At 54.7% G+C, this 15,141-nt stretch overlaps 1 protein-coding gene across 2 annotated transcripts; it reads left to right on the plus strand.

The window, feature by feature from the left end:
• The first annotated feature begins 627 nt into the window (after positions 1-627).
• On the plus strand, positions 628-15,137 carry MATCAP1 (microtubule associated tyrosine carboxypeptidase 1). 2 transcript variants are annotated; one of them, XR_007506605.1, is made up of 7 exons: positions 628-1,110; positions 4,857-5,000; positions 11,850-11,982; positions 12,428-12,733; positions 13,455-13,552; positions 14,020-14,510; positions 14,546-15,137. XR_007506605.1 is itself a non-coding variant. In XM_049804333.1 (6 exons), the coding sequence occupies exons 1-6, from the start codon at positions 664-666 to the stop codon at positions 14,182-14,184; spliced, it is 1,293 nt and encodes a 430-aa protein (XP_049660290.1). In that variant the 5' UTR covers positions 628-663; the 3' UTR covers positions 14,185-15,137. The 2 variants fall into 2 exon arrangements, 1 of the variants encoding a protein (XP_049660290.1); XM_049804333.1 differs by having other exon boundaries at positions 14,020-15,137.
• The last annotated feature ends 4 nt before the right edge of the window (positions 15,138-15,141 follow it).

Consider the following 15,141-nt stretch of genomic DNA (forward strand, 5'->3'; position numbering starts at 1 on the left):
GTGACACAACCAGGATCGGTGAGACAACCAGGCCCGGCGATGCCACTGGGGCTGGTGACGCAGCCGGGACTACTGATGCAGCCGGGACCAGGGATGCAGCTGGCCCGGCGATGCAACCACCTTGGCGATGCAACTGGGGCTGGCAAAGCAGCCAGGATGACAACGCAACTGGGACTGGCGATGCAGCCAGGGTTGGTGACACGGCTGGGGACGGCGACGCAAGCGGGGTTGGCAAAGCAACCGGGGCAGCAGTGCAACTGGAGCTGGCGACGGAGCCGAGGCTGGCGATGGAGCCGGGGCTAGCAATGCAAACGCGCTTAGTGACACGGCGGGGGTTGCTGGGGATGCGGCCGGGGACGCCCCGAGCCCGCCGTTCGGGAGCGCTACGCTCGGCCCGCCCCGGTGCCGCCGCCGCTCGGCTCCGCGGCCGCGGGCAGGGCAGGCTCCGCGCGGGGCGGGGCGGGGCGGGGCGGGGCGGGGAACGGAGCGGCGGGGAGGGGCGGGGCTCTCCCGCAACGCTCCGCTCCCATTGGCTCCGGCGCGCCGGGCGCGGCGCCGATTGGCGGGGCGCGGCGCGTGCTCGGGGCGGGAGCGCGGGGGTCGGCCCGCCGCAGCCCACGTGCCGCCGCCGCCGCCGCCGCCGCCGCCGCCGCGCTGGAGGCCATGGTGCTGGACCCGGGGTCGGCGGCGGGCGGAGGGCTGGGGGCCGGCGCCGCCCCGCGCCTTTCCGACCGCCATGACCCGCCGCTCTGCTCCTGGCCGTCCCCCCCGCCACCGGCCCCGGGCCCCGCGCCCCGTCGCTCTCGGGGAACCCGGCGTTTGTCGGAAACCGGCGCCGGGATGCGGCGGAGCGAAAGCGCGGGGAGGCGCGTGGGGGGGATGCGCGCCGCCGCTTCCCTGCCCCACATCGCGCGGGGGCGGGGGGAGGAAGGCGGCGGGCGGCGGAGCCCCTGCCTGCTCGTGGCGCTGCGGCCCCGCAACGTGGAGGCGGAACGGGAGCGGTTCTTCCGCGCCAGCTTCGCCTACGACCCGCAGTTCGAGTACGCCGAGCCGGTCCCCGCCGCCGTGCTGGATAAATACGGAGCCGCCTCCGATCGCTTCGTCGCTCAGGTGAGGCGGGGCCGGCGGGTCACGCGCTGCCTGCGCGGGGCGGGCGTCGCTGCGGGCAGCTGCCAGAGCCCCCGGTGCCTTCGTTCCCCTGCCGGTACTGCTGCCTGCTGAGCTGCTGCGGGCGGGGGGCGGGGGGAGCGTCACGGCGGGGCTGGGGAGGGATGCTCGGCCTGGGAGGAAGAGGAGGAGGAGGAGGAGGAGGAGGAGGGACCCCGGATCGCGCCCTCGCCGCCTTCCTCCCGCCCCGTCAGGGCGGTAACGCGGCAGGCGCGAAGGCGTGGGCGTCCTCGCCTAGGGCGGTGTCACCCCCGCGATGCCAACGGGACCTGCCGCGCGCTGGGAGCGCTCGGCGGTGGGGCCGGCCGGGAGCTGGTCCGTGGTCCAGGTGGAACCTCGCGGCCCGCCTTCCTTCCCAGCTTCTGCTGCCTGATCTGGCCCCCTGCTTTTTGTACCCTGCCTTCAGCACGCTCGCCCCGTTCTTAAAAAGTTTTTTAGTTACCCAGCCTACCCGCAGGAATAGCGCGCGCGCTCCGCGGTTGATGTGGGCAACGGTCATACCGGTGGCTGGGGGATGCTACCGGCATCAAACTGGTTCTTGGTGGTGGTTAGGAGGAGCTCGATGCTCCCTCAGGGACACCTCGCTGTTATTTTTTATTTTTATTTTTTTTTTACGCTTGTTATTGTAGAAATAACGGACAAGGAGCCGGAGCGCGTGGGTGACTGCATGGGAAGTGGTCCTTAGCCGGAATGACCTGGTGGGTTAAGTCCGGCTTGTTTTCTGGAAGGCCTAAAGGCCGTCTGGCGTGGCGGCACCCTTAACGCATCAGCAAACGCCGTTAGGAATGACAGTTGTTGGTGCAGGCTCCCCTTAAGGAGTCTGCATTATTTTGCTTAACTGTTATTCCCGGCTTGCTCTCTGCCGCGGGTAATAACGGTGGGTGGGTAGCAGGGAGCGAACAGGCAGGAGCGTGCTTGCTCGATGCTCTGCCTGCGAACGAGCCTCTCCTGGATGCAGGCAGAGCGAGGCAGGCAATGGAGCGGCTCCGTCCCTTTGCTCTGGGTTTGGAGCCGGGAGCCTGGCGATGCCCCAAAACCAGCTTGCTCTTCGGGCTGGGCATCCCGCCTCTGGCAATCGCATCCTTTCTGCCCCACGGGCCCCTTTCAGCTGCTTCCGAGGGAGCAGATAAAAAACAACTCTTCTCTTGACTCCAGACTTGCACGCCAGACTTGCGTCCCTTTCCACCTCCTAGCTGGGAGCTTACATCTGGTGTTTCAATAACAACTTCTTCACCGATTTATTTATTGCTTTTTGAATGTTTACTTATTCTTGCGTTACTTCCCATATCTCTGCCTGAATTATTATCTGACGATTCAGGCTCTTTCTGTAAACAGCTTTCTAAGCAGTTAGTCATTTCCAGTGCCTGCCGTACCTCTGCCCCAGATAAACTGGTGCCAGCGATGCTGTTGCAGGGGAGACAGTCTGACTCCTATAAAGACCTGGCTGGCTTTTCAGTGTTTTCTTCCTGCATTTAAGTGCATTTCGTTCTCCACGTAATGCAGTAAAATGAGTTCTTCGGCGCTATTTCCCCCCTTGCTTTCTGTTTTGGTACAGTTGACTTACAACATAGTAAAAGATAAATAATTGAGATTATTTTTCTCTGCGCATTACTTTGAATGAATAGAACTAAGCATTCGTAACCAGTGTGAATGGCGTCATCCTGGATCCTAAAACCCTTTGCGAGAGATATTAAGTGTTGAGTGTTTCTACTGGTGTTTCTCCAAGTTTTCCAGTGACAGTGTGATGGGACGGTATTTGTGGTTCCTTTGTTCTTACCCTGCAGTAACCTCCTTCCAGTCTCTTTTCTTTTGGGAAACCTTTTCCCTTGCCAGCCAACTATTAGCTACAAACTGCTTTTATTTTAAAAACCTGCATTAATCATGGAGCTTAAATAAATGAAACATTTTGCTAAGCCAAGATCCTTGGACAAGAGCAGAAAAACCAACATCAGCTCCCTGCTTCCAGCTTGCTGCTCCACCAGCTGCTCTGCATGTGCTTGGGGGGGGTTATTTTATTTTTTTAATTGAAAATTTAAATAAGCTGGAAGGATTCTTCTAGCCCCATGGAGGCTCATCACTCTGGAGATCACATCCCTGGTTTGTTACAGGATTGGGAACGTGAGCAGCACCAGCATGGAGCTGGGGCTGGAGGATTTGTTATCCCACTGCATATGATGGGTGCACGACTTCGGGCTGCCCGGGGATGCTCAGCAGCCTCTCAGAACACTAAATTTGGTATCTTAGGAATTTTGCTTGCTGGGACATGCACTGGAGGTCAGCAAGGAGCGTGCTCTTTGGTCGTCTTGCTCCTGGGCACCAGCTGTGCTGGGTTTCTCTTGGCTTGGCATGTTAGGTCCTCTGGGAGGAGAGAACAAGTGGTTGAGCAGAGGTGGGAGGAAGAAACGGTCCTTTTTCTGCCACTGTCAGCAGGAGGTACCTTGCAGCGCTGCAAAACCGATCCTGATCATTCAGCAAAAGAACCAAAAAACCCAAACAAAAAAAAAAACCACCACCACCAAAAAAACCCCACCCAAACACAGAAAAAACCTGCGCAACTTCTTCTGGAAAGACACAATAAGTGACTCGAGAATAAAAACCAGCAGTGCAGAGAAAACTGTTCAGGGAAGGAAAATCAGGACCTTCTGCTGGGATAGGGGAGGCTGCTCACCAGACGCAGACCACGAAGCCCCTCTACGGGGTATTGGGTGGCTTGAGTACTGGTACTGCTGGTGAGCACCCATCTCCTGATCATGGGTGACCTTAGGGATGAGGGCAGGGATGGGACCTCCTCTGCAGGGCTCCAGCTGCTGCCTGGAGCCCATACGAGAGCAAAGGGGGTTTGCTCAGCAGGAGAAGGTAAAACACACACCAGTCAGGAGCAGCGCTTGGCCCAGGGCTGGGAAGCTCGGCAGCAGCACAGCCAGATTTACAGATGCAATAAAACTGTTGGAAAAACTCCAGAACTCGTGCAAAGTTGTTGTCATCTGGTTTGGGGTATATATTAATAGGTTGGAGAAAGTCATTGCTTGAAAATACAAACTCACTTTTTGGGAAGGAAACGTGCTAATAAATGCTTGTATTTTGTAGATGCTCCGTAAATGTTAATGCTAATAAAATAGCACATGCTGCTTTTATTAGAAGGCTGTTGGTGTGCAGTAGGCTGGTTGCACTGAGACCTCGGCCAAAGAAGAGGAAGCAGCAGCGCTGTAAAGGGTGATGCTGGTGATGCCCACCTTTCCTGCTGGGCTTGCAATCCAGCGCTGCAATAAGAAACTCTCAGCGTAAAAAGCAAGCTGATAAGCTAGACCCAAGCACTAGAGTTTGAAAGGAGAACTGAAAGCAGAGAAGATGAAAATAATCGTGGCTTTAACCTCCAGGGGCAGCATGCTGTGATGATGCTCTTTCGCTTCTGCTTTGCCCAGTTCCTACAACAGATGCTTGCAAGGGTGATAAAAACCAGAAAGAATATACTGTGGGTCGTGCTGATTGCATTAAGTGTCCGTCTGTCCTGGTGGCCACTTCCAGCTGGCTCAATCTCCTTGGCTTTTTAGAGGTTGCAAAACCACGTCTCACTTTATGGGCGTTTATGAGGGATTATCTCCACTGGGGTTTACTGCATGTGGTATTTTAAGACGTGTTTATAAGCAGGGAAGGTGTTTGCACTCATGTTTTGTTTCTGCATGCAACAGGCGATCAGGATCATTCGTGCCGTCCTGGAGAAGTATGGGACCTACGAGAGCTTCGAAGTTGCCACGGGTGGGAGGCTGTTGAGCAAGTGCCAGATCTGGTCCATTATCCGAAAGTACATGCAGAAGGAAGGCTGTGTGGGAGAGGTAATCCACGTCCCTGTATTATCGCTTGTAAACTACAGCTGCAAAATACTCATTTTCTGATAAAAAGGACTTAGATTAGGAAGTGTTTTGGGTACAGAGAAGAAACTTTTCTCCTCTGAGCTGTGGTGTCCTTTCAGCGCCGGCTTGGCTGCGTTCGCTCTACCCTGGCATTAGGACATGGGTGCTGGTTCCCCACCGATTTCCCATGATTTTTTCAGTGTATATCTCCCGAGAGAGAGAGAGGAGCTGCTGCTTGTCTGCGTGGCCTTTTGCTGTGTGCATGAGGCATCAATTACCATCAGGAAGTCATCTCTCTGTGGTATGGCAGACATCTCAGACAGCTGCCTTCACTCACATGTCCAAAAGCAAAGCTGGGGGGAGAGATTTCCTGCTGTCCCATGGGATGTGCCAGGTTATGGCACTTTGAAACCCCAAGCTTGGGTTTTAAAGCTGGGAAATACGTGGTTAAGATACGACGGTAGCCGTGCGGGAGGAAGGCAGGGGGGAAGTCCAGCATCTCTTAATCTGGTTTCTCTGAGCAGCATCCAGTGTGGGATGTCCCACAGCTTTGGTTAAGGGGCTTTTTTTTTCCCCCCCTTCTGCTAGCAAGGTGTGGGCAAAATGCTTCCACCGTCCTGGGTTCAAATGCTGAGAAGGATTTCTGGAGCTGACTTTGCTTTTTTTGGCTTGCAGGGCTGCCTCCGGCTGTTGGCTGCCAGGCAGAAGTCCGTGCAGTGCTGGCTGGCACGGGGGGCTTCCTCGCTGCTGCCTCTTGGCCAGACTATTTTTCTTAGCTCTGATTTTTCACCTCCATCTCCAAACAGGATTATTCATGAGCATTTCCCTGAAGCGTCAACTTGCTCAGGGGTACCCAGGCCATTTCACGCCTGCAAAAGCAGGAGTGAGCGGTTCCTCAAGGTCCCACCTGGCCAGGGGACCTTCCTCCTCCAGCCTCCTTGGGTTGTCCCTGGGATCTGGATTTGGCACCTTGATCCTCCTAAGCCTTTGCTTAGGACAGAAGGGATTTCTGCAAATCTCTTACTATAATTCAGCTGCCTTTTAGTACCCAGAACCAGTCCCAATACCCAACCTAGCAGCTGGCAAGTCTTACTTACAGACCTACACTTATGACCTGCTAGTTGTGGTCCATCTCTTGATTTTTATCAATTGATTAAATTCAGCTATATTGCTTTTCTCCGTTAATCTAACCCAAATTGAGCTCTGGCTGGGCAGAAAGCCATCTTTTTTTCTTACGTATTGGTGTACAACTGGCTTCCTTCCAGCCCTGTGTAATTTTCCCTTTGCTCCAGGGAACGCAGGGTTCAGTAATTATGTTTGCACATCGGCGTGTGAGATAAGTGGGCCTTTTATCCAAAACTTTTGATAAGTGCTTTTAAAACCATTAAAGCATTGGTTTGCTCATTCCTACCCATTACAAATTTTGCTGAATTTCTCTGGGGCAGGGAAGAGGGAAGGGTTTCATCTGCTCTTGATACAGCAATGTTGGCAAAGCTTGTTCCCCATACAGAACCAAAACTTGCTGAAACTTCTGTGTCGCTGATAATTTAACACCCTGTCGGGGAACTAGGTGGTTTCAGACATGTATGTCCCTCCCCGCACCTGTATCTATAATTCCTGACTTTCACCTGCTGTGCCCTGTCTGTTCTGCCATGCCATTTCCTTCCCTGATATGTACTAATTGTGATGGCTTTCTTAAAAAAACCCCAAAACCCAAGAAGAAACTAGTGCAGGGGGGGTTGCGTTAGCCCAGAGACTGACCCGCTGATGCAACAGCTGCCTGTGCTGCCTGCAGGCAGTCCTGGCAGGCAGCGCGGGCCAGGCTGGTGGCAGTCGCTGCAGGCAGCTGCCCTTTGTCCCCGGCGCTGATCAGCGAAGGCAGGATCCCGCTTTCCGGCACCACAGGCAGCACGCTCGTGGGTGAGTATTTACGCTATAATTAACTTTGTGTCTTCAAAAGCTTCTTTGTCGGGGTCAGAGCTGCAGATCCTGAAGCTCTTCTGCTTTTCTTCTGGCTCAGGACCGAGGTGATGCTGCCAGAGCTCAGAGGTCTCCATATGGATTTCGGCGAGTTCCCAGCTTGCAGCAAAGAACCCCCTCACCCCGTTGGTAAGTTCTGCATGCCAACCCCTGGGGTTGTGAAACGTTGTTAGCCTAAATAGCGCTAGCTAGTACCTCCTGGGATCCCGTCGGTGGTGCCCCTCCGCCTCTGAGCTGCTCGATACCAGCGCTTTCTTGGCATGCGAGGTCCTGAGCAGCACTAGGGAGCTGGGGAGAGGCAGGAGCCCGTGCTGCGGGGGCTGTCAGCAGTCTTCCCGCGGTTCCTGGGGACAAGCTCTTTCTCCATCATTGCATCCACAAAAGCCGAGTAGAAGTTTTGAGGACCGTGAGGATACTCTGGGGATCCTGCTCAGAATAACAGAGGTCACAAAGCTGGAGAGCTGGCATTGCTGCTCCAGGAATAAGTGTGGCTGAAGTCGCAGCCCCTGTTTTAACAGCACCTGCAAAGCTGGAGGGTTTCCCAAAATAAGGGAAGCAGTGCTGCTCAGCGGGCGGATGGGCTGCTGCAGCCAGAGAAGGGTCAGCGTAACGGGAGCGTGCATAGCTGCAGTCTGTGATGATGCTGAGGGTCCCTTCCCATCACTCCCAGATGGCTGGCTCTGCACGGGGTGGTTCCTGGCACCTCTGTTTAGTATGACAAAGCAATGCTGTATCCTCACATTATCAAATAAGGGGGAAAAAAAACCCCCACCCAAGTCAATTCCTCTAAAACATCATCAGACTGACATCCAAAGAATGACATCATGGGGTTTTGTCCATCAGCTTCTCATCGTGGTGGCCCCTGGGTGCATCTGTATCGTCGGCTCTCGCAGGGGGACTGCGACCTGCGGCTGTACCCGCGGCTGCAGCTGCTCTCATCCTCTCCAAGCGGTGTCTAATCCTGTTTCCCAACCCCTGGATCAGTCCTTTTCCATCCCTCATTCCCCTGCCCAGCTCTGTCCTGGGATCTCTCCGTCCTTAGGACAGGGATGGGGAATTTCTCCCCAGGCCATGGCAGCCTGGTGTCTTCCTGAGTCGGGGGCTGTTTCTGCCTGCAAAACCCCTGCTGAGAATTCGCCTACCTGATCGTGAACTGTTGCAAACCTCATGCGGTGGGTTGCATCGTTTGCTGATGCTTCTTCGTCCTGAATCTGCTTCCTAACCACTTCGCTTGATGCCATCGAGCTCTTGTACAGGGAAAGGTAGTTTTCGCTCCATATAATTGAGTTGAGTATTGCTGTTTCTGTGTTGCCTTTACTTTTTCTTCACCATTAGAGAGGAAAAACCAAAATCAACAGTGCTCCCTCTAACTTGAATTCTTCCTCTAAAGGCTCTGGGATGTTTTTGCGTGGACTTTTCCTTGATTCCCAAAAACACAGAACGGTTGCTTCAACTACCCCCTTCCCTCTGTGCTCAGCCACCAGCAGTGTCCCAGCTTACTGTAGACCGATTTTTCTGTGCTCTTGGATCTTTCTCCAGATGCTGTATCCCAGGAAATGCTTCGGTCTTCATTTCAGCTCTTGCTGCCTTGCCTAAAAAGGGCTCGTGCAAGACCTGGTTTCAGCACTGAGCATCGCACCACCTCTTATTTTCCAGCTGTTTGCTGCGTTTCTCTTTGCTCACCCTGTGCATAGTGATACCAGATAGGAAAAGAAAAAGAAAAAAATTGGGGTTCGGACTGTTCAGCCTACCTTGTCTTCAGGCATGGTAGTGAAGACTGAAGGACAGCAGTTGCCTTTCCATAATTTGTCTGGGCTCATTTGGTGCCCACATTGAATTGTGTGAGCAGCTGTTGATGCTCTGCCTTTAACACTGAAGTTCTGCACCATCACAAGATGGAAATGCCTGGCCTGGTGACCATTGACTTGTCCTGTAGCATAAAGGCCCCCCCAAAATAATAGAAAAATTAGCTTTTATAAAGCCAGAGCACTCTCTTGCAAATGTTGCTTAATGCTTATTAAAGCAGGGTGTATCTCTGCTGTAGGCAAGCTCAGCTCTGGTAGGATGCTTAAGTGGGGTAACATCAGGGAAGATGCAGCATAGGACTTGGGACATGGCATTCCCGGTACAGCAGAGGAAGAAGCCACGTGCAGGTGATGGACAGATATTTGGGTTATAATAAAAGAGTTTTCTTCAGGGGTGGGATTTAAGGTGCCAGTGCAGATGGGAAGGGAGAGCTGGATATCACCAGAACGGCAGGGATGAGCTGTGTGGAGCATTTATCCATGCAACACTCAATATAATTAAAATCCTGGCTTTATGCAGTATTTCACTTGCGCGGGTGCTCTTGAGTGTTGTTTTCAAAGGTAGCTTTTGAAATTGCACAAGGGAAACTTGAATTGTTGGTGGGATGCCAAGCAAGCACCAGCCTCCCCAGACACGCCGGCTGGGCTGAGCCCTCCACAGCAGGTCCTGCTGGTACGGGGGACCTGGAGCTGCTGAATCCCTCTTGCCTGGGGATGGCTTCTGAAGGAATCCAGTGTAACATGGCCAAGGATGAGCAATTGGAAAATGGAGAAAAGCAGAGAAGAGGAGCTCTGGGGGGTGGTATTTTTTTTAATAGGCTGGGGCAAAGCAGGTGTAAGAATAGGAGTGTTTATCCTAGGGAAGAAGTTAGTTTTTCTACATCTAGTTTCCTAAATTCCAGCCTCCTTTGAGCTTATTTTTTCCCTGTATAGGGACAATGAAGTGTGACAAGACAGCAAGATGTGGACCTGGCCTTGCGGACCACTCCCAGTCAACCAAGCATCCTGTATCCTGGTAGCAGAGCTCCAGCTGACACCGTGCATCGTCTCCAGCGCTCCCTCTAAGAGCTGCAGGTTGGGCAGCAAAGACCTGAGGACCAAGGGCTGTCACAGGGTCTGGGCAGCAGTTCTGTGCTGCAGTGTCTTCAAGGGACCAGGAAAAGTGCTGTGACGATGAAATGTATTCCTCCCCTTCTTTCTTTTGGTTTAAACTCTGTCCCCTGGCTCTCCCCTTCCCCTCCCGTGTCCCAGGGTTTCAGCCTCCGCTAGTCGCATTTGGGATTGCCATGTCAGGTGTCCAGGCTGTATTTCCCGCAGACGGAGCTGACCTAAGAGGTGGGAATTGGTTACAATCATACCAAAACCTGGCTCATGTGTGCCTCCTTATTTCTGCTTGCGGTGAAGCTGTAACCTTCCCTGCCTCGGACAGGGCTGTTAGCAGAAGCTGGTGCTGCTGCCAGAAGTCTTGTCCCTGCCAAGAGCCCCCCACGAGAGCTTGGGTGGCCGGGGGTGGTGATCTTGCTGGAAACTAACCTAGAGTATAAGACCAGTTTTAGTCCGGATCAGTTCCCTGCCTCAGTTTGTCCCAGGTCACCAAGGTCCGTGGCTGGATGTGGGAGAGGGCAGCAAAACTGCAACCCATATTTATTTTGACTTGCTTAACTGGAGCAGAAATAAAGCTCAAGGAGATATGCACAAGTCAGAAATGAACTGGCAAGTCTTTTCTTGGAGTTGGAGGGATTCTCTTTCATGCTGGTATATTTTAATCCAGGTAAGCAATTGCACTGTAAGTATTTTATGCTGTTTGTTGGCCCAGTGGTAGACTCTGCTCTGTTACATTGCACTTTTGGCTTTTCTGAGCAGCTTTGCACAATAATAAACCTGGGTTAAAGCAAACCCGTTCAGTCTCCTCTGCTTTTTTTTAAATAAGAGAAGAATTGTCATGTAGTAATGTGTGTGTACATTTTCATCCTGGAAAGTGTCAGCTGTGAAATAATAGATGTTTTTTAGAGTTAACGTGGATGTGGCAGAAGGGTTTTGAGATGAAATTGGTATGTGCCTGAAGGTCCCAAGCATTGCCACGGCCAAACCTCAGATACGAGAGCTTCCAGGGCTGTCTCTTCCGGCAATGCTTCAGCCTTGAGTCACTGCAGGTCTGAAGTCGGATGGTCAGAAAATGCTGCTTGGCTGGCACGTTAAATCCTGTTAACGTAGAGCAGCTGTCCTGGCTCCAGCACTTGCGGTGGCCAGGTTTCCTAAAATAGCTGAGGTTTTTTTCTCTATAAAGATGTTCGCTAGTCCTGCGCATGCATTGCCCGTCCCTGCTGCGAATTGTGGCTGGTACACGCAGTTCCTGCCACAAGGGTAGGCTGGCATGGATCCGTCCTCACTGCTCATGTCTTGGAGCCTTGAAAGGAGAGTCCGTGAAAATGGAGCGAGAGCCTTGGTTCCCGCGTGGGATGTTTTTCTGGGTGGGTCTAGAGGTTGGGCCCATACCAAAGCAGGTGCTGCTGGTTGTTTAGAGCAAGCTTGTTTTGGTGACCAAATTTACTGCGCTGTCCCATTGCTAGTGGAGATGCAGGGGTGGAACCAGGCAGGTCTCTGGAGGATGCCCATTGTGTGTGGCCATAAAAGTGTGAGGACCCCATGGGAATGAGCCAGGGAGGAAGGGGGGATGCCGGAGCCAGAGGGATGGGGGAGGAGGCTGCCCAGGAGCTGCTTGCTCCCCCCACAGTGCCTGCTCAGGTTTGCTGACTGTAAAGAGATTAAAGGAGTTATTTCAACCCTCCCGTGGGATCATCCATTTCCTCTCAGCATCCTCTCAGTACTGGCAGTGCCCTCCCTGCCTGCTCCTGCTCTCTGTGGTTTCTGTGGGGAGCTGTAGCATGAGCTGGTAATGGTGCAGCAGTGCTGGATGGTGCCACCCGTGGCGTTGGTGGCTTTTTCTGACCATCTGCCACCATCTCAGCCTCTGCTTAGAGCCAAGACCCCGCTGACCATCTCCTCCCATGGGTGTGCTGACACTATTTGCCTCCTTCCTCCGCAGGTGGTGGTGCAGCTTACTGATGACCTCCTGTCCCAGGCAGTGATGATGGTGGAGGACAGCCGGCCGACGCTGGCCATCAACCTGGCCGGAGCCCGGCAGCACTGGCTGGAGGGGATGCTGCGCCACGAGATAGGTCAGCGGGGGGGTGGCTGTGGGTGACAGGCACAGCTGGGGTGGGGGCGCAGGACGCTGCGAGCATCCTCTGTCTGTCGGCATAATGGCCTGGGGTCTGTGGGGACCACGGGGCAAGGTAATACCCGCTGGGTCCTGCAAGGAAGCATCCTGGAGGGGTGCTCCTGGGTGGGTTTTGGAAGGGGCTGAGGCCAACTGGGCCCCTCTCTGCGTGTGGGGCTGGGGGTGTTGGGCACCCACCCATGTGCTTGCCCCCCACCCTGGGCAGCGGAGCAAGCACATGTCCCATGGCAGCATCTCCAGCCAAGGCTGGAGCTGGCACCCGTGGGTGCTGGGTCTCAGCTCCAAGCCCAGCGATTCAGGGGCGGGGCGGGGGGGGGGGGGCCGGGGGCCAAGATTTTTGGAGGCTGCGGCTTACGGGGCTCGCTCCCATCCCCCCTCGCCAGGCACCCACTACATCCGGGGGGTGAACAACACCCGCCAGCCCTGGCACAGCTCTGAGGGTCGCAAGCAGTACAGCCTGAAGCCTGCCAACCCCACGGAGGAAGGCTTGGCCAGCCTGCACAGCGTCCTCTTCCGCAAGCAGCCCTTCCTGTGGCGGGCAGCCCTGCTCTACTACACCATCGAGCGGGCCAGCCGCCTCTCCTTCTCCGCCCTCTTCCAGGACCTGGAGCAGTATGTCCAGGATGCCGGTGTCCGGTGGGAATACTGCGTGCGGGCAAAGCGGGGCCAGACCGACACCTCACAGCCAGGTACCTCTCAGGGGGTGAAAAGTCTTCAGGATTTGGAAGGGATATTTTTTTTTTATGATTTTTTTTTTTTTTTTTTTTTTTTAGAAAACAGAGGTAGACGGACACGTTTTGCTGCTGGGTGGGTTGAGCATCACTGCTCCTGTGGCCATGGCAGCCTTTGAAATGGTGGCTCTGCCTGTCCCCACATTCCTCCCCATCCCCAGCACTGCTCTCTTACGGGTTTATACTTTATGGCAGTGATTTTTTACATTCAGTCCCGGCACATCAGCTCTTCGGCTGCTTGGGGTGAGGTGGGGATGGATGGGGCACCCTGGGGAGCCCCATAAGGTGGTTGTGGTCTGATGGGAGCGACTTGCACAAGCTCGCAGGGAGGCAACAGCCAGAGGAGAGGAAAAAATGAGCATTCTGGGGATGCACTTAGATTCTTGCAGTGGTTTACCATTAAAAAAAAAAATCTCCACTGGGAAGAAAGGTGAACGCATTCCAGTGAGAGGTTTGGGGCTCTCGCTGCATGCGGCTGCCTCCACGGTCCCTGGCGCTGCTCCCTGATGCTTATCCTTTGGGACCTGGCTATGGCACCAGCAATGCCCGAGCCCTGGCACGCTCGTGTCACCCTGGTCCAGTGCCATCGCTCTGGTTATTGTGGTTGGCAGAAGTTCAGGCAAGCGGAGGGCAGTGGGGAAGCCAGGCTTTCGCTCCCTGGCCTCTCCCGCTCTTCCAGGATGTTTCAGTAAGGACCAGGTCTACCTGGATGGGATTCTCCGCATCCTGCGCCATAGGCAGACCATCGACTTCCCGCTGCTGGCTGCACTTGGAAAGGTAACAGCCGGGAGCAGGTGGGGGGCACGGGGAGCTAATCAGAGTACCCATCCCATCCCAAAGCTCATATGGGCTTCCCAAAAACAAGCCCTTGGCTAGAAGCCCTTCAGCTTCCTGTCCCTGCACGTATAGGTTTCGGTGGAGCGAGGAAAGGCTGTGCTGGGTAGGATGCAAGGAAGGACAGGACAATCCATACTCCTCCATGGGAAACCTTTGGGGGATGCTTAACCCAGGGGGTTAAGTTCTACCAGCCCCTCTGTCTTGGTCACAGGCTGGCCCCGCTGCCACCTGTCCCCACAGTGACAGAAAATTATCAAAACCACAAATCCCTGCAAATCCCCCTCCAGGTGGCTTTACCAATGCTTCCCTGCAGGCAGGAAAGGTGTTGGGGCAGTGACAGGGGTGGGCTGCAGGTGGGGGCCGGACCTCCTCCTTGGATGGCAGGGACTGACCCTTCTTCCCATCAGGTCTCCTATGAAGATGTGAATCGGCTGAAGAAATTTGGGGTCCTGGAGAAGGCCCGCATCCCCCATTTCATGCAGGACCTGGAGCGGTACATGAAGCAGCTGGACCACATTGTCACCACCAATGGCCTGAACGAGGAGGAGCTGGAGCAGCTGCTGCCTGACTGAGGGGCATTCCCCGCTCTCCCCCCCACCCCCTCCCGGCAAACCAGTGCCCCAAGGGTGTAACTGGTGCAATTTATTGGATATTTATTGGGGCTGGAGCCTGGAGGAGAGGGCAGAGCCTGGGCCTCCTCCCCTGCACCCGGGTGGCTGCTGTGCATGTACTGGCTGTGTAGGGTAGCGCGGCCAAGAGGGCCGGTGTGGTTAGTGTTGATGTATGTCCCCCCCGTCCCCTGTGCATTTTGGGGATGGCTGTGTGGCTTTGGGGAGCTGGAGAAGAGGGTTCAGAGGGAGTGAGGGCAGAGCTGGGGCGATGCACTGGTTCCCCAGAGGTGCAGAGCTGGGGCGATGCACTGGTTCCCCAGAGGTACAGAAGGCTGTGCTGGGGTGGTTGCAATTGGGGGATGCCCTTAGGGTACCAGGGGGTGTTCCCAGCAGAGTGGGGGCACCTACTTGGGGCCAGCAGATGGGGCTGGGGTCTCTGGGCTGTGCCTGGCAGCCCTGGCAGGGAATAATCCCCCTGTGTATGCATTTCCCACCCCCTACCCCTTCCCTCATGTCCCCCACCAGCAGCAGAAAGGACTTTAATCCCCCAACTACCCCTCTCTGCTCTCCCCCCTCCTCATAGATATTTGCCCACAATTAACCATTGCTCTGCACCCCAACTACAGCTACTCTGCCTGGCTCTGAGGCACAGGAGAACTCAAGGTGGGGGTTGGGCTTGATGTAAGGAGAAAGTGTGTAATAAAAATGATGTAATGGAAACAACGTGTGGGCAAAAGGTTGTGGATAGCATCAACAGCCAGGCTGGTACCGCTGTGAGTGCTGTGTGTCTCGCTTGCGCAGGCAAAGCTGCATGGCTCCGAGCTGGTGCGTCAGGAGCAGGATGGGGTCACCGGAGTGTGTAAAACAACATACTGGGCAGGGACATTAATAAATCAAAGTAGGTAAAAGCAGAAGCTG

This window comes from Accipiter gentilis, chromosome 7 (assembly GCF_929443795.1).
Source record: "Accipiter gentilis chromosome 7, bAccGen1.1, whole genome shotgun sequence".
NCBI classification, from domain to species: Eukaryota; Metazoa; Chordata; class Aves; order Accipitriformes; family Accipitridae; genus Astur; species Astur gentilis.